The sequence below is a fragment of the Miniopterus schreibersii genome (genome assembly GCF_964146895.1).
Source record: "Miniopterus schreibersii genome assembly, chromosome: 8".
NCBI classification, from domain to species: Eukaryota; Metazoa; Chordata; class Mammalia; order Chiroptera; family Miniopteridae; genus Miniopterus; species Miniopterus schreibersii.
The window spans coordinates 2,624,372-2,646,060 of NC_138109.1; the positions used below are offsets into that span (position 1 = coordinate 2,624,372).

Genomic DNA, 21,689 nt, shown 5'->3' on the forward strand with positions numbered 1-21,689 from the left:
CTTTAATAATTTTTTATTTTCAACTCTAGTTGACATGTAGTATTATATTAGTCTCAGGTGCACACCCCAGTGGTTGGACGTTATATAACTGACTAGGCGATCGCCCCGATAAATCTCCTACCCACCTGACAACACGCTCGGCTGTCAGAACCTTCCTGGCGGAACTCCCAGTGCTGCACTGACAGCCCGCGACTCGGTGACTGCCGGCCGCGTCTCAGTCCCTTCACCTTTCTCACGCATGGGGCCTGCGCGTTGAGCCGGCTCCCCGAGGGACTGAGATGCCCACCGTTCCACCTGCGGGGGCAGGAGAGTCCTGGGGCCCTCGGTCAGCCCCACCCTGACCTGGTTGCTGCCCCCACCCCCCCAAGCTGGGAAAAACACCCACCCCACCCACTTCTCTGGCTGGGAAGGCAGAGTGGGCAGGGCAGGGCCAGGCAGGGCTGGGCAGGGCTGCGAGATCAGCTGGGGTGTGTTTGTTTTTAGGGTTTTCCTCTTGGGCTGGTTTTCTAAACAAGGCCTGGGTGATGGCGGGGACAGAGCCAGGCCCAGCCCCTCATGGCACTGGGGGGCTACAATGCTGGCAGGGGGTGTTTACATACCTCCCAGAGCCAGGCATCCTAAGGGGTGTCTGAAGCCCTGTGATGCAGGAGCTATTCCCCCATTTTAGAGAGGAGGAGACTGAGGCTCAGAGAGGCCCAGAGACATGCCTGAGGGCACACAGCTGAGGAGGGGCCTGGAGGGGATGGCTCAGCAGAGAGTTTGGGTCCAGCTGGTGCCTGACGACTCTTTCCTCCTCCAAACTCCCTCCCTTGCCTCACTGTACCCTGCCCCCCAATTTTGTGCTCCGCCCCTAAGTCCCCGAGACTGTGCCTCTCTCTCCTCTCCTTTCCCTTCTCCGGCCGCCCACCCTCAGCTCTGTCCTGCCACCCTCCCCGAAGTGGGCAGGGGCCCTGCACAGCTCCAGCTGCCAATGTCCAGACCGAAGGCTTCCGGTCACGGCCGCGACATTGAAGGCACTTGCCCCGGTCAGGCCCTGTTCCAGGCGTGTTGCCCAAGAGCAGCTAACGTGATGCTCACGACGGCTGTGAGCTGGGCGATGTTATAATCCCCATTTTACAGGCGAGGAGCATGAGGGAGGGGAGGGGAAGCCACTTGCCAATAGGTGGCAGAGGCAGGACTAGAAACCAGGCAGCCCCATGCTCCGCTCGGCCGCGTTCCCCCTCCGGCTCTGCAGCCAGACCTCTGGCCTGAGCTGCAGGCTGGACATTCCTTCCTGGCTTCCATGGGCTCCCACAGGGGCCCCCATCCCTGCGGGCCTCCCTCTGCCCATCGCTCTCATCTGCGTCTAGGCCTGTTCGCTCCGTGTCCCCTCCCCTACTGGGGCACCTCGGGTCCCATTTGTTCACAATCACATCCCCACGCCCAGCACTACACCCTTGGCACACAGTAGGGCCTCTGTCTGTGCCCTCGGAGGGGCGATTCCCTCTCAGGGTCCGGCCTCGCTTCCCCACAGTGCCCTCTGCTGGTCGCCCAAACATTGCCCGGGGCGGGGACCGCCCCCCAGGCCTAAATCCCACCGCCCTAATTAATAACCCGTGGGTTTATAGGGCTCCTTTCTTCCGCAGAGCTCAAAGCATCTTCCCACCTGTGATCTCCCTGGCCCGGGACCAGCCCCGGGAGTGTGGGAGGGCCCAGCATCTGTCTCCCCATTTTACAGATGCAAAGTGAGGCCTGGAGAGGCCTGGGCGAGCCCCAGCGTGCTGGCAGACCCAGAAAAGAACTCACAGGTCCATGTTTCCAACCCTCTTGGTTCCAGATGAACAAACTGAGGCCCAGAGGGGAACAGACTTGCCCGAATGAGTCCTTGGCTAGAGCCCTGGTGTCCTAAATACGGTCCGGGCTTTCCCATGACACCGAGATCTCGGCCTGCAGCTGTCAAGGCTTGGCCAAGTCATCAAACATCACGGCCTCTGTTGTCCTTTCTGCAGAAGGAACCTCCCTCGCTGCCGGCCTCCCAGCGGACTAGGAGCCGGACGTGGGAGTGCTCATGACCGGCTGGGAGGCCCGACCAGGTCAGGTGACAGGAGGGTGAGAACAGTGGCCCAAACTGCAGGTGTCAGCAGGACCTCACCCCCACCTGGCACAAACACAACCAGAGGCCACGCCTGGCCGGAGCCTGACCTTGCAGTGGCCAGCACATGGTCAGGGTAGCGGGAGTGGGAGGGGGAAGAAATGGTGACCAGTGTCACCCTAAGTCTCATTCCTGCGCTGTGATGTCCTTCCTGGCATTCCCCACCATCTGCTGATTCATTTATCTATTCCAGTGACTCGCTGCCCCGTGTTCTCTCTGGCTGGCTTTAAGCCGGGTGTCGGCAAACTTCTTGCAAAGGGCCAGAGAGTAAACGTTTTCATCTTTAAGGGCTGTGCTATTTCCATCGAAATTACGCAACTCGGCCATTGGAAGGCGAAAGAGCTGGAGACGGTAGGTGAACAAATGAGCATGGGTATGTTTCAATAAAACTTTATTTACAAAAACACACTAAGGACCAGATTTGACCCAGGGGTCATAGCTTGCCGACACCTACTCTAGCCTCCAAGATAGCGGGGACTCTCTGATTACTCTCAACTGCACCCCATTCCCTGGGCAGACAACACACTGCGGACGCCGATTCGATCCACGTCTGACGAAAGAGACGTGAATGAGGGAGGGAAACGGGGCAGACCTCTGTGGGTGGGACTCAGGGACACGTGTGATGTGGACTGATGGAGGGGAGTGCACAGCTGTGCAAACATCCAGGGGCAGGAATGGGGTGATGCTGCCGGTCCCAGGAGCCACCAGGCTCAGCATCACCCCAGAGGTTAAGACAGAGGGGAGGCGGGGAGCATAAGGGCTGCCCCAGCTCAGCCAGCGCTTGCACCCGCCTCCTCGGGTTGCTGGAAGAATGAAAACGGGCCAGGGCCAGGACCAGGACCTCAGCAGCTGGCATATGGGAAGGTCTCAACTGCCATGATTACTATTGTTGCTGTTATAACCCAAACCCCTGAAACTGCCTCCCCAGCCCCAATCAACAGCCCCACTGGCTCAGCCAGGCTCTCCTGTACTGAGGATCAGCCTATGATGACCATGAGAAAACCTGTCCCCCAAGGGCCTGGGGGATGTCTGTCTAGTGCTTGGGACACCCCACCACCTGTCTGCTCACCAGGCTAGAAGCTTCCCCAGGGCAGGGGGCAGGGGTGGTCTCTCCCCAGTCTCCCAGTGCCCAGAACAGTGGCTGTGTCTCCTCCATCAGACTGGGAGCTTACCCTCCTGTCCCTCCCTTCCCCACCTAGTCCGGCCTGTCACCCCACTCCAGCTGGAAATACCCAATCTTGAGCCTGGAGCTGAGAGGGTCACATTCTGAGTTCAGCCTGGGACTTTCTCAGGCTTCCCAGGAAGGCCCCAAGCCTGAGGCCCAGGAACCACAGGCAGGGCCTGGCCCGCAGAGGTGGCACCTGGCACCCGAGCAACTCCAGGTGGAGCGGGGAGTGCCACCGGCTGTGGGGTTTCAGTCCGGGCTCTGCGCCTAACGAGCCTTGGTCTGTTTCCAGGGTCGCAGTCTCCACATCTGCGCACTGGGGGTCAGGACCAGGTGACGTTTGAGCTCAGGGTATTGCTGCCCAGATGGAGACTGTGCAGACCTGGGTGGATGCAGCCTGGTAGCACACAGCTTGGCAAGGAGATAACACCTTTGCACTAGAAAAAGTCGCCCCGTGCCCCGGCCCTGAGGCCGACACAGCCTATTCCAGAGCTCAGGGTTCGGTGGCAGGAGCACGGACAGGGTTTCGCTGCCCTCCCTCTCACCTGGGCTCCTTTGTGCAGGGCACACAATGCCCAGCCTCGAGCCGTGTGGCTGGGCCTGAGCTGGCAGCATGGTACTTTCTGGGTCAATCGGCCAAGGGAGAAGCGAGAGGAAGAGCTGGGAAGAATGGCGCTGTCTCGGCTGCCCCCTGGTGGCCAGATGCTGCATGACATGCACGGCTCAGGAAAAGCATCTCAGGTGAGTCTTACCTGTGTCCGTGCCTTAGTCCAAGCAGGGGGCCTCCTCCCTGCCTGCAGAGACCCGACACCCAGGGATACCAGCCTTTGAACCCCGAGAGAGCGATTCTGTCCCGAAGAGCCACCGTGGGCCAGGCCTGGCCAGGCATTTTAGAGATTAACTCGACCCACCTGTTGACTCACCGGGCTGGAAGTCTCCCCAGGGCAGGGGCTGGTCTTCCCCAGGGTCCCCAGTGTGTGTAACACAATGGCTGTGTCCCCTCCATCATATGGGGTGGGGGGCTTACCTCCAGGCTCTCCCTTGCCTGCCTAGTCTAGCTGGTCGCCCGTGAGGGACTCTGACCTGTCGCCCCGCTTCAGCTGGAAGCCCACACCTTGAACCTGGAGCTAAGAGTGAGCACATTCTGAGGTCCACCTGCGGCCTAAATTTTCAGGCTTCCCAGGGAAGGCCCTAAGCACTGGCCCTTGGGACCCCAAGACTGGCCAGAGAAACAGGGAACTCGACTGGGAGACTCATCCAGGCCTCGACCCCGCCTGGGAGTGACTGGAAGGAAGTCTGGTTTGCAGATGGGCCCATGGAGGGCAGGCCTTCCATTGCTCTTTAAGACAGAGGCCAGATCCAAGTGGGGGGCACTGGGGAGCTGGCTCCTGCCCCCTCCTCCCTGCCATCCTCTGAGCTCCAGGCATCCCGGTCCCCTCTTCCTCCTGGGAATTAATCCCTTCCCCCCACCTCCAGACCACTGCGGTGCTGTTCTCTCTGCCAAGCCAAGTCCCACTCATCCGTCAGCTGTGCCCTCTCCCTGCCGCTTCCTCTGGGCTCGCCCTCCGCCCCCAAGACCAGGTCAAGTCCTTCTCTCCTACACCCTCCAGCGCTGTCCCAGTGCTTCTCGGGGCTGATTCTCAACTCACAGCGCCCCCCTTCCCCCCCAGGGACCTCTCCGTCTCATTGGTGCTGTAATCTCAGCAACGCCCACAGTGCCCCGCATACAGTAGGTGCTCAATCAGCATTTGCTGGGCGGATGAAAGGTCGAATCCCTTAGTCTCGGCTGCAACCATTTCCAGATGTGTGACCTTGGACCAGTCTCAGTTTCTGGCATTCAGTCAACAGCTCTTTATTGAGCATCTGCTGTGTATGGAGTCCAACCCAGATCTGCCTGGTTCCAACCCTGTCCCCCTGCCGACCCAGCTGGGCCTTTCCTGAGATGTTAGAGGCCGGGAGGTCTCGTCCCCTCCCTCCGGTCCCCCAGGCGTCATACTTGCCCGTCCCCTGGTGCCCCCCACCACCTGCCTCCATACCTTTGTGTACAGAGAGCCCTCCACCGTCTCTGCCTGCCACACCCCACTCAACCTTCAAAGTGCCGTTGCAGGGTCACCACCATCGGGAAGGCACCCCCACAGCCCCTGCCGGGAGCAGCTCCTCTCACTGCGCCGGGCCGGTGCGGGGAGGCTCTACTGTCCACTGTGACCCGAGTTATTTGCACACATGGCTGGCTCCTCCACGCGGCGTCGCCCCCTCCCAGGACAGCCCGGGCAGGGAGCGAGTCTGATCCAGGACTCACGGCTCCCTGATTGATCTTCCCCGATCGGGCTGCAGCACCTGCTCTGCATGCCCCAGTGCCCAGCTCTGGACCAGGCGCTCAGGGCTAGTCGCGTCTGTGGTTGACTAGGAGAGTGGGGGCAGGCCCCAGGCCTGGGGGCTCTGGCTGGGTCCCCAAAATCATGACAGGAGAATGGGATTTGGGATGTGAAGGGCACAGCCTGGTCACTCTCTCCTCTGATCCCTTGACCCACCAGAGGTTCTCTCTCCTCTCCCCCAAGGATGGGTGGGGCAAGGAGCATGCTTGGGGGAGGGTAGTGGGAGGTCCCAGGGCAGATAAGGCTACGGGCTGAGCCGGGAAAGGACAGCCTGCCCCGGGGAAGGACAACCACACATCTTGGAGCTGTCTGGAAATCTGGGAACCGTCTGCTTCAGCAGAATTCCAAGGACTGGGAAGGTGACTGTGGGCGTCCAAGGGGGAGCTGCCCACCCCTGCATGGCCCAGTCTCAGGCCAGTGCCAGGGCTGGGCTGACAGGCAGGAGACCTGGGTTCTAGTCTCCACTCTGCTATCAATATGCTGTGTGACCTTGGGCAAACCTCTGTCCCTCTCTGATCCCCAGTCTGGACAATGAGAGGGCTGAGTCCATGTGGGATTGACCAGCACAAATGCCAGGGGCTGAGATAAGCAGAACCCCTCACCCCACCGCAGGGACATCCCCGAGGTGGTGAGCAAGTGACTCGGGATGGGGCCACTGCCCAGCCTCGTCCACCTGTCCCTGTCTTAGGCTGAAGGGGGCACAGTGGGCTCCCCAGCACCCTCTCCCTCCCCTGTGACCTGACCTGCATCCTTCCTGCAGGGGCCCACCTCCCTGCCCCCTCTGCCCCCAGAGCTGCCGGGCTGCCAGCTGGGAGCTTCGGCAGCTGTGACCGAGCATCCTGTGTCATGGTGAGTCAGAGCCCTACGTCCAAGCCAGATCCTGTCACTCCACAAAGAAAGAAGAGAAAGGACACCTCTGCCTCCCCAGCCCCGGGCCGCACAGGACAGGACCCCGGAGCCTGGCCACAGGCAGACCCTCCTTTCCTTCAGCTGGCCCCGCCGGACACTGGGCTCGCATGGTGATCAGGACGGACTGTCCCTTCAGAGCTACCCTCCCCCAGGCCAGACTGGGGGCAGGGCTGGTCCCATGGGGGCGGACCGTGGGGGCACCTGAGCACCCACCTCCAGGGCTTGTTCACACGGGCACATAGTAGGTGCTTATACACATCTGCTGAATGGAGTTTCCTCAGGCTTCCCGCAGGTGCAGGGATGCTGGGTGAGGTGCGATCCATCAGCACACCGAGTTCACAGTCACTGTTATTTGTTTTTAGCCCCAAGGTAAGTACTTGGCACCTGCCAGTCATTTTGCATATATTATCTCACTAATCCTTACCGCAGTCCCGTGAGGGGAGACCTTGCCCCCAGTTAACAGGTGAAAACCCTGAGGCTTGGGGAGGTGAAGCGACCTGCCCGAGGTCACAGTGTGTGAGCTGGGTCCCCATTTACACCAGGTCAGCTGACAGCAATGGCCAGGGCCACTCTCCACCAGACTTTTCTCTGGGGAGAGAGAAGAAGGCCAACTCCCAGTCCCATCCCGGACCCCCACCACCACCCCACCACACACACCAGCAATGCCCCCCCCCCCAATTCAGGCCCTGCCTGGTCCAGCCTTTAGCTCCAGCCCATGCCCTGCCTCGAACCCCCTTCACCCTGCAGGGCCGCCACCAGGCGTCTGAAGGAAACCAGTGAGCCCGGCCCCTCGCCTGCCTGTGTGACAGGGACACAGGGACACCTGCCCCTCCTGGGCACAGGTAGGTGTAAGGATGCAGTGAGACAGGCCCGCGGGGGAGAGCGTGCCTTTGGGTGCAGGAGAGCCCTGTGCTTGGGGAGGTTTGCGGGGAGCCGGGCGAGCGCGGCTGCTGGTGTGTGCTGTGCTCCTGGTGTGTGGGCCGGCCTGTGGGTGTGCAAGAATTCGCGTGTGCACACGTGCGAGAGCGTGTGCGTGTGCAGGGTTAGACAGGGGACCGGGCGAGGAGATCCTCGGGCCTGGGTGCGCCTGGTCCTAGCTGATCCCGGGGAGGCAGGTGCGGCGCCTTCAGGGCTGCGGGAGGCCCCGTGGGGCGATGCCACGAGGACACTGCGGTGCCCCCACGCCTCCCGGGCCAGCTTCCCACAGCCAGGGCCTCCGCGAGCCCGTCTCTTCCCCGCAGGGGACCCGGGAGGGGCGGTCACTGCGCGCGGCTCCCGCGTGTCCAGGCTGTGAAGTGAGCCCGGGAGTGGACGCTGCGTCCCACAGGCCGGGGATCTCTCCGCTCCCCTTCCCCGGCCTTCAGCCCCGTCACCAGGTGGCGCGAGGTGAGCGCCAGGAGTACCCCACCCGTACGCCCCTAAACCCCGACACTCCACCGCCCCGGGGCTGGAAGGGGCGGAGTGGAGGGGGAAGGGGCGGGGCTTGTGGCTGGAAGGGGCGTGGCAGAGACTGAAGGGCGGGGCTTTGTGGATGGAAGGGGCGGGGCTTGTGGCTGGAAGGGGCGTGGTGGAGACTGAAGGGCGGGGCTTGTGGCTGGAAGGGGCGTGGTGGAGACTGAAGGGCGGGGCTTGTGGCTGGAAGGGGCGGGGTGGAGGCTGAAGGAGGCGGGGCGGAGGTTGAGGGGCGGGGTTTGGGGCTGGAAGGGGCGGGGCTGGAGGACCCGGGGCGGGGCTGGAAGGGGCGGGGCTGGATGACCTGGGGCGGGGCTGGAGGACCCGGGGCGGGGCTGGAGGGGGCGGGGCTGGAGGACCCGGGGCGGGGCTGGAAGGGGCGGGGCTGGAGGACCCGGGGCGGGGCTGGAAGGCCCGGGGCGGGGCTGGAGGGGGCGTGGCTGGAGGACCCGGGGCGGGGCTGGAAGGGGCGGGGCTGGAGGACCCGGGGCGGAGCTGGAAGGCCCGGGGCGGGGCTGGAGGGGGCGGGGCTGGAGGACCCGGGGCGGGGCTGGAAGGGGCGGGCACCCGCGGCTCGGCGCTCCGCGCTCGCGGCTCAGGCTCGCGGTCCCGGCCCCGCCCCTGCGCGGCGCTGGCTGGACCGGGCGCGGAGGCTGCCGCGGCGCGGGCGGTGGGGACGCGGGCAGAGCGGCGGCCGAACCGAGAGGACCGGGCCCCTTCCCCCGCCCTCCGGCTGCGCCCGCGCCGCGCGAGCCCCGCGCCGCGAAGACATGAGCGCCCGGCGGCCCGACGCACCCGAGGCGCAGCGGCCCGGCCCCGCGGCCCCGTGATGGGCTCCTGCGTGTCGCGAGGTGAGGGCCCGCGGGCGGGCGGGCGGGGTTGGGGGCCCGGTTCCCGCCCGAGGACGCGCGCACGTTGCCCGGGGCCGCTCCCAGGCCCCTGGGGTGAGGAGGGAGCGCGACCCGCCGCCCCGCCCCGCAGCATCCCCACCCGCGCCGGCCGGGCCCCCGGAGACGCGGCGCCCCGGGACCGGGCGTGGGGAGCGCGCGGGGAGGTCGCCGCGCCGCCGGGCGCCGCACCCTGGGGGGCCCTGAGCAGGGGCCGACTTCCCTGCGGCCACACGCCCCCCGCGAGGGTCCTGGAGAGGCGGGAGGCTTCTGCGCGCTCCTGACTATTCGGGGGGACTTGGGGGTCACCAGGAGAGCGCTCTCCCTCCCACCCACCCCCAAGACCCAGGCCTTACTATCTCAACACCCCCATTTGTGTCCCCTTATCCCGTGCCTCCGCCTCAGCCCCTGAACCCCATGGGCAGCCAGGGGTGAGAGGGGGCGAGCAGGTGTGAAGGTTCTGGGTCCTGGACCCGCATCCTGACTCCTCACCCCCCACCCTCGGTCAGGGCACGGGAAGGAATAGGGACAGCTGCTGTTCCCAGTGTCCCCTGGGCCTTTCCCTCCGTCTCTGAGCTTTAAGGGCCACCCTGGCCGGCACCCTGGCTCCCCTCCTGTGCCTCAGCCCCACTGCTCTCCCCTCGGGGGTCTCAGGAGCTCCGGTGAGCTGCCCTGGAGGGGGGCATGTTGGTCTTTGGACCCCCAACCCCACCAGCTTTCCAACAGGCTGCTGAGCAACCTTCCAAGAGGTTTGCTGGGCCTTTGCCCACCACCAGTCTTCACCCCACAGCGGAAGGGGGCAGGGCTGGGGTGCAGGTGACTGGCCAAATCCACTGACCCCAACCACAGGGCCTTGGGGGGCTGCCAGCCCATCCATCACCCCCAGTAGCTTTTGCAGGTGCAGAGGGATGAACAGGCCTTGGGGAGGGGCTGGGCAGGCCCTGGAGGGGAGGGGACCTTGTCCTTGCCCTTGCCCTGGCCCCATGGCCCTTCATCCCATGGCCCCTCAGGGGCTCTGCTCACCACCGGTCCATGTGGAACATTCAGCCGAGTGGCTCAGGATGTCTCAGGAGGGTGTCAGGGCTGGGATCGTGGGTGGGAGGTTCATCCACTTATTCATTAAGCTGATACCAGCATGACACCTACTGTGTGCCAGGCACCTGCACATGCTGGGCATCCAGTGTCCCTGAGCACAGCACCTGCTCGGGAGGCCTACAGCCTGGCCAGAGTGGGAAGGTGGTGTTAAGAGTTGAAGTGTTTAGGGTCCCTTAGGCTTGACTGGCTCTTGGTCTCCTTCCAGAAACCCCCACTCTGGGCAGCTTCTGGGTGTTGGGGGATCTGGGACCCGGTGTTTCCTTGGTAACTTCCCTTCCCATCATTTGGCTATCACATGTGAGGGGCTGGGGACTTGCCTGGGATCTGCAGCCAGCTGTGTGCAGTTCAGAGGCCGGGAGGAAGGGACACCTGCCAAGGTCACTCAGGGCAGGGTCAGGACCAGGGCCCAGGTCCTCTGACAGGGTGTGAGTACCATCAGCCATCGTCCCAGAGACTCTGGGTGGCTGAACTACTGAGCAGAGGCCATACACCCCGCTAATTGTTGCTAATGCTGAGTGCTTCCAGCAGACCAGGCACTGGATGGGACCTTTTAGGCACAACAAACTAGTGGTACATACTCTCACTGTCCCCATTTTCCAGATGGGAAACTGAGCAGAGGGGAGTTGAGTGACTTGCTCAGGGGCTGCATATAAGAAATAGCAGAGCCCAGCTGGCGTAGCTCAGTGGTTGAGCATCAACCTATAAACCAGGAGGTCACAGTTCGATTTCCAGTCCAGGCACATGCCCGGGTTTCAAGCTCAATCCCCAGTAAGGGGTGTGCAAGAGGCAGCCAATCAGTGATTCTCTCTCTCTCATCACTGATGTTCTTATCTCTCTCTCTCTCTCCCTTCCTCTCTCTGAAAGCAATAAAAACATTTTTAAAAATTGAAAAGAAAAGACATAGCAGAGGCAGAACTAGGATTTGAACCCAGACAGGCCGACTCCGGAGCATGGGCCCTTAGCCTCTGCACCATATCTCCAGCCCTCAGACCCCGGTGGGCATCTGTCCTGCCCCCTCCAACTGCGGGCTCCTGTGGGCTCCTGAGCCCTAGAGCCCGGTCTCCACCTTTGCACCAAATCCTAACAACAGCCCCCTTACTCCAAGCTCTTTCCTGTGCCAGGTGTACAGCCTGAAGCCAGGCCAGGGATGGGAGTCTCGTGCTGGGGCCGCCCCAGCCAAACCCTGAACGCCAGGCACAGGCCACACCTGGGAGAGCCGCCCCCTCTTAGCACCAAGCAGCAGGCAGCTTCTCTGAGCCCAGGCCTGAGAGGTCGGGAGTGCTGACGCTGGAGCTGGCCCACCCAGGTTCACATCCCTGCTCCAGCAGCACTAGCTCTGTGAGCTCGGCCAGTGACTTAACCGCGTATGTGTACCTCAGTGTTCTCATCTCTGAAATGGGAATGATACCAGTATTGATGTCCTAGGGTTGCTGGGAAGGGATTAAGTGACTTAATTCACACCAGGCACTCGTGTTAGCTACTACTTTAATTTTCATTAGCGCCCCCCTACACAGATGGCTGATCGACACCCTCTTGGCTGGGAAAGGGGGAGCTACAGAGGCTTCAAGCCCCGACCCTTTCATGGGAAACATAGCAGGTGGTGGGCACTCAGGGTGCTAGGACATGGGGAAGTGATGGGGACCAGATTAAGGCAGCAAATGCTGTTTCTGGGAGCTATTTTGTGGTCGTTATTTATTTTTAAGTCATTGTGGGCATTTATCCTGAGCCAGGCTGAGCCTTCACCCTCCTGACCTAGTTAATTGCCCTTCAACCCTGGGAGGAGGGACATGGGGCTCAGAGACAGGAAGAGTCTTACCTGAGGTCACACAGCAAGCCACGGAGAGACAGGAGTTGGCTCTAGGTCCATGTGACCCCAGAGCCTGAGCCTAGAGCCCCTGCCCTTTGCTGTCTCTCGTCTCCCACATGGAGAGAGGAACTGAGCATGCGGTCAGTGCCTAAAAGCAGCAGCCCTCCAGAGTGACTCAAGTGGTCAACATTTGGTTTGGGTTTTGCTGCCACAGCTGGTAACAATCCATATGGAGCAGGGGGATTTAACATGTGCCCCCCATTCTCTCCAGCACCAAGGTCTCAAGTGCTCACCCCCTGCCCCTGGCACTAGAACCTCTCTGCCAGCCCCAGCCTTTCCTCCGGGCCAGCCCGTCAGTCTCCTGGCCCCACCCACCCTGGGGTCTCCGTGCACCGGGTACTGGGGAAGGGGGGAGCTGAGAGTAGAGATTGGAGACGGACGACTTCCTTCTGGAAGGTCAGACATCTGATTATATCTGGGAGAAGACACAGGACAAGGGGGCCCACCACAGCCACCCACAGTGCCCAAGGCCCATTGGCCATGACCCCCAACCCCCCTGTCCTGTCTCCCTGGGTCCCAGCAGAGCCGGGGAGCAGAGTATTACGCTGAGCACTGTGGGAAGACTGAGGAGGGAGTAAATGGGGCCTTTCGGGGCTCACAGTCTGAGGAGGGAGACACAGCCTTGCCCTTGGAGTCATCTAGTGGGGGTGGCAGGACACTAACACACACACACACACACACACACACACTTGGGAAAATGGCCTCTCAGAAAATCAGCGCCGATTAGCGGCCCGAGCACAAGCTTTGGGGTTTCAGGCTGGCCTAGGCATGAACCCCATGTATGCCACTTGCCAGCTGTTGACCTTGCAGAAGTGATCTAACCTCTCTGAGTCTTAATGTCGCCATCTGTAAAAGGCCTAACGGTGCCTACTTTGCAGGGTCGTTGTGAGGGTTAACCAAGAGCTAGTGAGTGAAACAGCCTAGGACAGTACCCGACACATGGGAGGTTTTTAATAAACAGACAGCAAATCACTGCAGACCAGACTCTGCCCGTTAGGGCTTCTGGTAAGGGAGTAGCTTAATAGCAGAGGCCAATCCAGGCAGGCTGCCTGAAGGAGGTGAGGCTAGAGCAGGGTGTTCAGAGAGCTTGGGTCACAGGATGGCAGAGGAAGTAGAAAGGAATTGGGGCATCTGGAAGGTTCTGGAGAGGAGCCCATTGTCTCTCTCTGTCCTTGGTTGGACATGGAGAGGGACCCCCTTGGGCAGCTCTGAGCTGCACCAGCTCACTGATAAAGCCACAACAGTGGCCCTGGTGACCTGTAAATAAATGTCCTGGGGGGCACTCTGTCTACTCGAGGCTGAGCCTCTGCCAAGCTCAGGATGGCCTGTCGCCATCAGTGACTCACCAGGCAGAGGCCAAGGGCTCACCCTGGGTGGCCTCCCTCTGCAGAGCCCCCAAGGCCAACTTCAGCCCCGGGGACAGGACCAGAGGAGTGGTGACCCAGATCGGCTCCTTGGTCCAGAAAGAGAATGTGAGGTCTGGGAGGGGACAGGGACCGAGCAGGTGTCGTTTGTGAAGCGCATCCATGGCAGGCGCCCCATCCTCAGGGCAGCCCTTTCCGGAGGCGTGCAGTATTCCCACTTCACAGACGAGAACCCTGAGGCTCCCGGGGGCTGCCACAGCCCGCAGCCCTGGAGCTGGCAGCGAAGGGCTCAGATTTAACCCCAGGGCAGGAGCTGTGAAAATGCCTGAGCCCCTGTGTTCTCTTCAGAGCCAAGGCCAGAGCCTGGCGCAGGACAGTCCAGCCGGCAGTGCCCACCCGGGGAGGGGAGGGCTGGAGGGACTGCGCCCTGCGTTCAGCCGCCGGGTCCTGAGCAGTTTAGAGGGGAAGCCAGCGGCTGCCCGGGGCAGGGCTCCCCGAGGGGCTGTGGGCACAGGCTGCTGCTCCGTTACTGTGTGGTTTCTAGAGCAGCTTTGACCCTCTCTGGGCTGCTGGGAAAGGGCGGGGTTCACCGTGGGCCCTCCTGCCCTCCCTCTGGGGGGAGATGGCAGCCACGATGATTAATGGGCTGGGACACGAGCGCCAAAGAACAGCTAAAGGTGTGAGTGTCTGAGCGGTTATGCTGCAGACGCACCAAAGAAACAAGCAGAGAAAACTGGGGCGGGAGCTTTGCAGCAGGAGGGGGTTAGGTTAGACATCAGGTGGAACCGTCTGGGTGATTGGTCCCGAAAAGCAGATGAGCAGCTGGCACGGGGAGGCAGGACGTGTCCTTAGTATGAGGAGGAGAGGCTGGTCTTCGGAAGGAGACATCTGCAGGACACCCCCTCTTTGGAAGACCAAAATGGGCCCCTCCGGGTTGTCATGACAACCAGAGGCCTGTCACTTCTGTGGCCCCGGGAGGTGGGGGGTGGGAAGGAGCCCTGGACCTTGAGGTCAGGGGGAGTAGGGTGCGGGCTGAGAAAGGAAGGCGGTGCCCCCACCGCTCCCTCGGGTGGGAGAGAGGTGCCCACGGGAGCTGTGACTGGGGGCCCCTCAGGCGGAACCCCAGCCCCCACCGCCCGGGAAGTGCTGTGTTTTTCCAGCTGCCCGCCGTGACGTGGCTGGGTCCCAGCTGGGCAAGGAGCAGCCTGTGATTTCACCCCAGGCTGGTTCATTACCTGACGTCTCCATGGCAACCAGCCTGGGACCTCACGGGGCCAAAGTCCTCAGGGGGGAGCAGGCGGCTTTGGCGGAGGTGCCTGCCCCTCTGGCTGAGGTTGGGGCAGGAGGGCTGGCGAGGGGTGGGAGCCAGGAGGCCTGCAGGTCACCACCGCCTCCCTGACGAATGACCTTGTTCAAGTCCTGTCTCCTCCAGGCCTCTGATGTCACCTGCCAGTTTCCTCTGTGCTCGGCCCCCCCACTCCCCGTCTGTGCTTGCAGCCCTTTGAGAGCCTCAGACGATGGCCAGGGGCCCTGGAAAGAGTCCAGCACCTTTCAGATCCCCGGGTGCAGCCTGGAGCCGGTGCCTCCTTGAACTACACCCGGCCGCCCCGGCTTGTGCTCTCTGGACCCTTAAGAGCAGTGACTTTCTGCCCTGGTCGGTGTAGCTCAGTGATTAGAGTGTCGCCCGGTGCACCAAAGGGTCGTGGGTTCGATTCCTGGTCAAAGACACGTACCTCAATTGCGGGTTCACTCCCGCCCCTGTCGGGGCGCTTGCAGGAGGCAACCAGTCAATGTGTCTCTCACATCAACGTCTCTCTCCCTCTCCCTCTCCCTCCTTCCCTCCCGGCTACTCTCTCTAAAAACCTATGGAGAAGGAAGTGTCCTCGGGAGAAGATTAACAAAACCAACAAAAAAGAGTGGTGACTCTCTAACTTCTTTGACTGGAGCCCACAGGAATAAATGTATTTTGTGTCATGATCCGGCACACACAAGGAGAAAGCTCTCGCTGTACCGGGCCCTGCCCCTGCCCCAGCCCCAGCCCCAGCCCCAGCCCCAGCCCCAGCCCCAGCCCCTGCCCCAGCCCCAGCCCCTGCCCCAGCCCCTGCCCCAGCCCCAGCCCCTGCCCCAGCCCCAGCCCCAGCCCCAGCCCCAGCCCCAGCCCCAGCCCCTGCCCCAGCCCCAGCCCCAGCCCCAGCCCCAGCCCCTGCCCCAGCCCCAGCCCCTGCCCCAGCCCCAGCCCCTGCCCCAGCCCCAGCCCCAGCCCCAGCCCCAGCCCCAGCCCCAGCCCCAGCCCCTGCCCCAGCCCCAGCCCCAGCCCCTGCCCCAGCCCCAGCCCCAGCCCCAGCCCCTGCCCCAGCCCCAGCCCCAGCCCCTGCCCCTCCGCAGCCGTCCCTCCCCGGTTAAGCAGACATCCAGCCGGGGGTGGGTGAGGTGCTGGCCTCTCCTTTGCAGACACCCCAAATGTCTGCAAGTGCCTGGGAGCCCCCTCTCTCACTTCATTAGGTGGCCAGAGTGAGAAGGGTGGTTGAGGCTGGAGTAGCAGAGCCCCCTTGAAGAGGACGCCTGCGCCCCCCACCCCGACGGCGGCGGCTTTCCTGGAAAGCCGGGGCCCTCGGGCCTCTTTGTTGTCAGTTTGGGGCCCTGGAAGAGGCTGGAGAAGGCAGGGCGGGTGCAGGGCTGGCGCCCAGGCTTGAGGGAGTCGAGGGCGTCTCTGAAGGAGAGCTCCTGGGACGCGCCAGGAGTCTTAGTGGGGCCAGGAGAGAGCTGAGGGCGCCAGGAGCTGGTGGAAAGGAGGGTAAATGGCTCGGAGGTCTCCGTGGGGTCAAAAAAATGCCGGGGCCCTGGCCGGGGAGCTCCGCTGGTTAGAGTGCCATCCCCATACGCCAGTGTTTCGGGTTCAGTCCCTGGTCAGGGCACGTGCAAGGATCAGCCAGTGATGCCCAAATCCGTGTTTCTCTCTCCCTTCCTCTCTCTCACTCTAAAATCAATAATTTTTTTTTTAAATCCCGGAATGTGGGTGCTAGAATGAGGGGAAATGGAGGAAGAAGCGGATGGGCATGTAATGCCCACTGAGGGGACCAGGCTGGACTCACCTGCTGGGGCTTCGAGTCCATTTTCTAACAGTGACATGGGGACAATGAAGTAAACCCACCTCTCAGGCCCGCCCAAGCAGCCTCACAAGCGGGAGAGTTTCCTAAGCAGCTCCCACCTTTCTTGTCCCCAGATCTGTTCGCCAGCGGCCCCGAGGATTGCCCCTCGCCCGGGGGCACAGACCCCCTGAGCCCACCGCCCTCCAGCTGCCCCCCTGCCGCTCTTCCGGACTGTGTGGCTGGCAAGGTAAACTGGTCACGCTCCACGCCCCCCACCTCCCCCCACCCCCCCCACCCCCGCCTCCATCCCTGCCTCCGCCCTGGTCCCTGGCTGTCCCCTGCAGCTCCCGCAGGGAGCCGGAACCACCAGTCTCCTCCCTGCTCTGCCAAACGTGGGCTCAGGGCCCCTAAGGTTTGGAATTCAGGTGGGTGGAGGTCTGACCCGGGCTGGCCATTCAGGGACTGGACCAGGCTTGTGTAGAAAAGAGAGCCCCCCGCCCCGCAAGGGTTTCCTGCCCCATTTAACTCAACCTTGCAAAGAAGTTTTGTTCCCGGCCCAGGACGCCTTAGCAGCCCACACTGCCCACTGGGAGCAAACGGGGTAGAATTCTCACATCTCTCCGGGGGCCTCAATTCCTGGCACATTTCCCCACCCTCGAGCTCGCCCCAGAGGTGGTGACCGGGACCTAGCGATCGATGTAATTACCTTTTTTATTTTGAGCACATATCACCTGCTAAGCATTGTGCTAGACACCGTGCCCACATGATGTCATGTGCTTCACCACAACCCAGGGATAAACGGCACTGTCCCATTTCACAGAGGGCGAGACTGATGTTCTGAGATGTTGTGTCACTAGTCTAAGGACACCCAGGCGGAAGTGGCCGAGTCAAAACTCGAACCCAGGTCTGGTCTACCCCCTGCCTCCACTGCCTCTCCTGGCAGAGCCTGTCCCCTCCACTGTCCCCGCCCCCCACACTTCTTTCTCTGCAGGCCGGGGGACAGCAGGGCACGACCCAGGAGTAGGCAGACCCCAGCCGCAGGGACCACCAGAAGGTGGCCCACACCTCCACCCAGGGGTCTAGGACGATTGGCACCTGCCGGCAACATGCCAGGCCCTGCCTGATCCTCTCTCCTTTGATTTTAGGACAAACAGATGGATTTCTGTTGGGATCCTTGGCAGGTCAGTGCACTTTCCAGTCCTCCAGCCCAGCCATTGCCCCCCTTCTGCTGGGCACAGGTGGGCACAGTCCTGCCAGCCCTCGGGGCGGGGGGGGATGGTCCTGTGGGAGTTGGCAGGGTCACCCTGGCCCTGCCCACAGCCCAGTGGCCCTGGGGAGGGGGGATAATGGTGATGGTGATGGGGGGCCTTCCTCAGGTAGGTCTGCCCCCCTGCTGACCCCTCCCCCTCCCGCAGAGGTGCTTCCAGACGACCAATGGCTACCTGTCCCACTCCAGATCCTGCTCCAGCAGCTACAGCGTGGCAGCCCTGGCGACCTCCTCCCTCGTGGGTAGGCGGCAGCTACCCTCTCCTGCCCTGGGAGCTTGCACAGCCCACCCCGAAACTAGCTCTGTGTGCGTTGGGGGCGGGGACACAAGACTGAGTGGCAGCCGGAAGGCTGGGCCCCAGGATCCACGCTTTCCGAATGGCAGGCTCCAAGGGCTCTGCAGGGAGTAGCAACCCAGGCTCCCCCGCGGGCTGGACGGCGGGGCCTCCCAGGCCCTGAGGGGGTGGCCGATTTCTCAGCTGTCTGCCTGGTGTGGACTCCCCGCCTCTGCCGGGGATGAAACCTGCACGTTGGCCACCTTGCTCTGTCCCCTGGAACCAGAGCCTCTTACCGAGGGGCTTTCTTGGGGGCAGCCTGCGGGAGCGAGCGCATTCCGGGGAGGAGCTGGGCAGGGTCTGGGCAGAAGCCCCCCTTCCACGCCTGACCCAGGGAGCTCGGCAGCACGGAGCACGCAGGATTGAGGGCACCTAAGCGAGTTGGCTGACTTCATATTACTCCCTCGGTCTGCCCCTGGGGAGGACCTGCGCCCTCCGGGCATCTCTGGATGAGGCAGGTGCCATAGCTGAGGGCAGATCTGCAGAGAAGGGTGCAGGCGTGACACGGGGGTGGGTGCGCAGGCCTGGGAGGGAACCTCAGGGGGCCACCCCAGCCCCTGCCCTTGCCCCCTCCCACAGCGCGGCCTCTGGGCCCCCTCAGCATCCCTGTGCTCACAGCTTTGCTGGGGTGCCTTGCGCTAGCTTTTCATTAAATCCGGCTGCCTCCCCTCCCTGGCTCCCAGGGCCCTGGCTGCCCTCCCTCCCTACTTCGGCTGTGCTGTTCCCTCCACCTCACCTGCCCCTCGGGACCACGTGAACCACCTCCTCCCAAACTTCCTCTAGTGGCCAGCACTCCCCAACTGGGGGGAGGGGTTCCCCCCTCCCTCCTCACCTCCCTGTTCCCCCTTTTCCCACCGGGCTCTAGTCTCCTTTGTGGACCTCTGTCTTTCTAAAGCATTGCTCCCCTTTCTGCCCTGGCTCTGGAGCTCCGGTGACACCCGCACCTGTCGTCAGCCTGGGTTAAAGGAGATGCTGAATCATTCTTGACAGCCCTCTGTCAGCTTCCACCCCCGACTGGCCCACCCTCAGAACCCCTCCGGGCCCTGCTCCCTGTCTGCCCAGCCCTTGTCTCCTGCTGGATCCCCTTGGCCCCTAAGCCCCTACACTGCGGATCTAACCTGCCACTCTCCGGCTCATTACCCCGCTGTGGCTCCCCGTCGCTATCAGGAGGACATCGGTGCCCTCCTCCTGGCTTTCTCAGCCCCCAGTCTGGCCTCTAGTGAGGCCAGGGATGCTGAGTGGGAGCAGGACACTGGGAGGGCGTGGGGCAGGGGGTGGCACAGGCATTGAATGGATGTGGGGTACAGGCCATCGGATGGGCCTGAGCTACTGGGGTGCAGCTCTGAGCTGGGCCTTGTGTCGGGACAGTCACCCGACTGCTCTCCATGTCCCCAGGGGTGGTGCAGAGCTTCAAGGACCACATCACGAAGCCCACGGCCATGGCGCGTGGCCGTGTGGCCCACCTCATCGAGTGGAAGGGCTGGAGTGCGCAGCGGTCGGGCTGGGAGCTGTCGCCCACCGAGGATGAGCATTACTGCTGCCTCCCGGACGAGCTGCGTGAGGCCCGCTTTGCTGCCGGTCAGTGGGGGGCAGGGAGCTCAGGGACGGCCACCGGCCAGGGCTCTGGTCCTTAGGGGCCACAGCGTCACCCCCGGGTTATTGTCTGGGCAGGGAAAACAATGGCATGGGGTGGCCAGGGCATTAGGTGGCACTGCGATCACCGGGGCCGGGAGGGACAGCCCAGGTGACCCCTGGCTGTCGGTGCCAGGCCATCCCTGCACTGCGGGCCCCCACCCTATCTGCCGTGCTCTCGCTCAGCTGGGTCCCGCTGTCCCCCACAGGGGTTGCTGAGCAGTTTGCCATCACAGAGGCCACACTGAGTGCCTGGTCCTCGCTGGAGGATGAGGAGCTGCACCCCGAGAACAGCCCCCCGGACCTCGTCCAGCTGCAGGGTACCCCGAGCGGGCACCGGGGCGGGCGGGTGGAGCAGAGCTGGGGCTGGATGCCCCTCTGTCACCAAGTGCACTGAGGCCTCAGATGAGCCCCTTCTTCCCTCAGCCTCAGTTTCTTCATCTGAAAGAGGGGGCTGGTGATCCTCGCCCTGCCCATCGCCCAAGGGGTGCATGGGCATAAAGCAGAAAATAGTCGCAACGATAATAATAGGTCATGTGAATTAAGGGCTTTGTGTGCTGGAGCCCAGGGTTGCTGCTGAGGCTGCGGGGAGCCTGGGCCCTGGGTGAAGCCTGCATACCTATTATCTCACTTAACCCTCCGACTGGCGGGGCTGAGGCTCGGGCGGAGCACTGGGCGTCCAGTTCTCAGAGCCCAGGCTTCCATGCAGAGCCGCCCTTAACTCCAGGCACTGCTCTCGCCACTCCTGCGACTCCCGGGGAGAAACGGGGGCTCAGAGAGGTGCGGTGACTCTCCTGAGGTCACGCAGCTTGGCAGTGACAACACAGGATTTGCAGGCTGGTCTTCTGCCCCTTGCCCACACTCGCACACCTGGAGAGGGCGAGGAGGGGGTCCCGGACTCCATCCCTTACCCCCCTCCCTCTGGTTTTCCAGACCTGGACAGCATCTACCTTCAGGACAGCCTCCTGAGCGGCCCCTCGCAAGATGACAGTCTCCTGGCCCTCTCCTCCCCCGGCCTGTCCCCTGACGGCTGGCCCTCACCCGAGGAGCCCCCCATCATGGCTGCTGCCCCCCGGCCCCCCAGCCCCGAACTGCAGCAGCGGCAGCGACTGCCCGGGGGCCCGGGGCCTGAGGCCGGGGCCTGCCTGCAGGGCTCCCTCCCCTCGGTGGACAGCGGCTCCATCTCCCAGGAAGACGAGGTTTTCTATAACTGAGGCCCGCTCGCACCCGACCTCGCCCGGTGGGCAGCTCAGGCCCATCAGGACCGCCGGCTGGGCCTCTGGACCCCTCGGGGCAGGCACGGGGTGGGAGGCGGGGATGGGCGGCCAGCACTCCCGTGGACGGCTTTGTGCCTCTGTGGACCAGCCCCCAGCCCCCCTCTCCCTTCTTGGCTCATGTGGGCACCTCTCCCCGCAGGGTTCCTGCCCCCGGTGAGCTGGAGGACTCACCAGACACCCGGGCAGGCCGCCCAGAGGAGCCAGCAGCCGGGCCCCAGGCAGACGACATGAAAGGGCCTGGGAGACCCGCCTGGAGTGGGGGCCGGGGACCCCGCCTGCTCTTGGAGCTCAGCCTCCCCCCGTCTCCCTCTGTGCTTCGGCCCCCATCGGAGGTGGGGTAGCCTCTCCTGGTAGCTCAGCATCTGCTCCTAAGCTGTGGTCACGAGGACACCTGTCTCCAGGACTGTCTGTCTGTCCCTCACTCTGAACCCTGGTTCCCCTGCTCCCTGCCCTTGCACCCTCCCTCCAGCTCCCTGGAAGTTCTCTGAGGACATTAAAGTGGTGGATTCACTGGATGAACTTGGCCTGGTCTCTGCTGGGGAAACTGTGGCCTTGGGGCTCCCTCGCAGAGGGTCTAGAGGGACTTAGGGGAGGGCCCTACCCCTCAGCACACGTACAGCTGGTCAGCGAGCTGCCACCAGCTGGGAGAGTCCTCATAGGAGATGCCTGGGGCTCTGCGGACGCCCGAGGAGCCGCACCTGGTGCCCCTGTGCTACCAGCCCGGGCTCAGCTGAGGAGGCCGGGGCTGGGGCGAAGGTCGCTGGGCCACAGGGCCCTGCTTATTCCTGAGGATGATCATCATAAGACCCAGCGGGGACCCACTCTCCTCCATATCTCCCTGCCGG

At 63.1% G+C, this 21,689-nt stretch overlaps 1 protein-coding gene across 3 annotated transcripts; it reads left to right on the plus strand.

Annotated features, from left to right (window-relative positions):
• The first annotated feature begins 8,698 nt into the window (after positions 1-8,698).
• On the plus strand, positions 8,699-21,358 carry FAM131C (family with sequence similarity 131 member C). 3 transcript variants are annotated; one of them, XM_081145536.1, is made up of 8 exons: positions 8,699-8,883; positions 16,469-16,581; positions 17,480-17,515; positions 17,750-17,843; positions 19,331-19,513; positions 19,777-19,887; positions 20,501-20,766; positions 20,984-21,358. In XM_081145536.1, exons 1-8 carry the CDS (start codon positions 8,862-8,864, stop codon positions 20,999-21,001), a joined length of 843 nt encoding a protein of 280 aa, XP_081001662.1. In that variant the 5' UTR covers positions 8,699-8,861; the 3' UTR covers positions 21,002-21,358. The 3 variants fall into 3 exon arrangements, with proteins under 3 accessions (XP_081001662.1, XP_081001663.1, XP_081001664.1); XM_081145537.1 differs by lacking the exon at positions 20,984-21,358 and having other exon boundaries at positions 20,501-20,866; XM_081145538.1 differs by lacking the exons at positions 19,777-19,887; positions 20,984-21,358 and having other exon boundaries at positions 20,501-20,866.
• Positions 21,359-21,689: the final 331 nt, after the last annotated feature.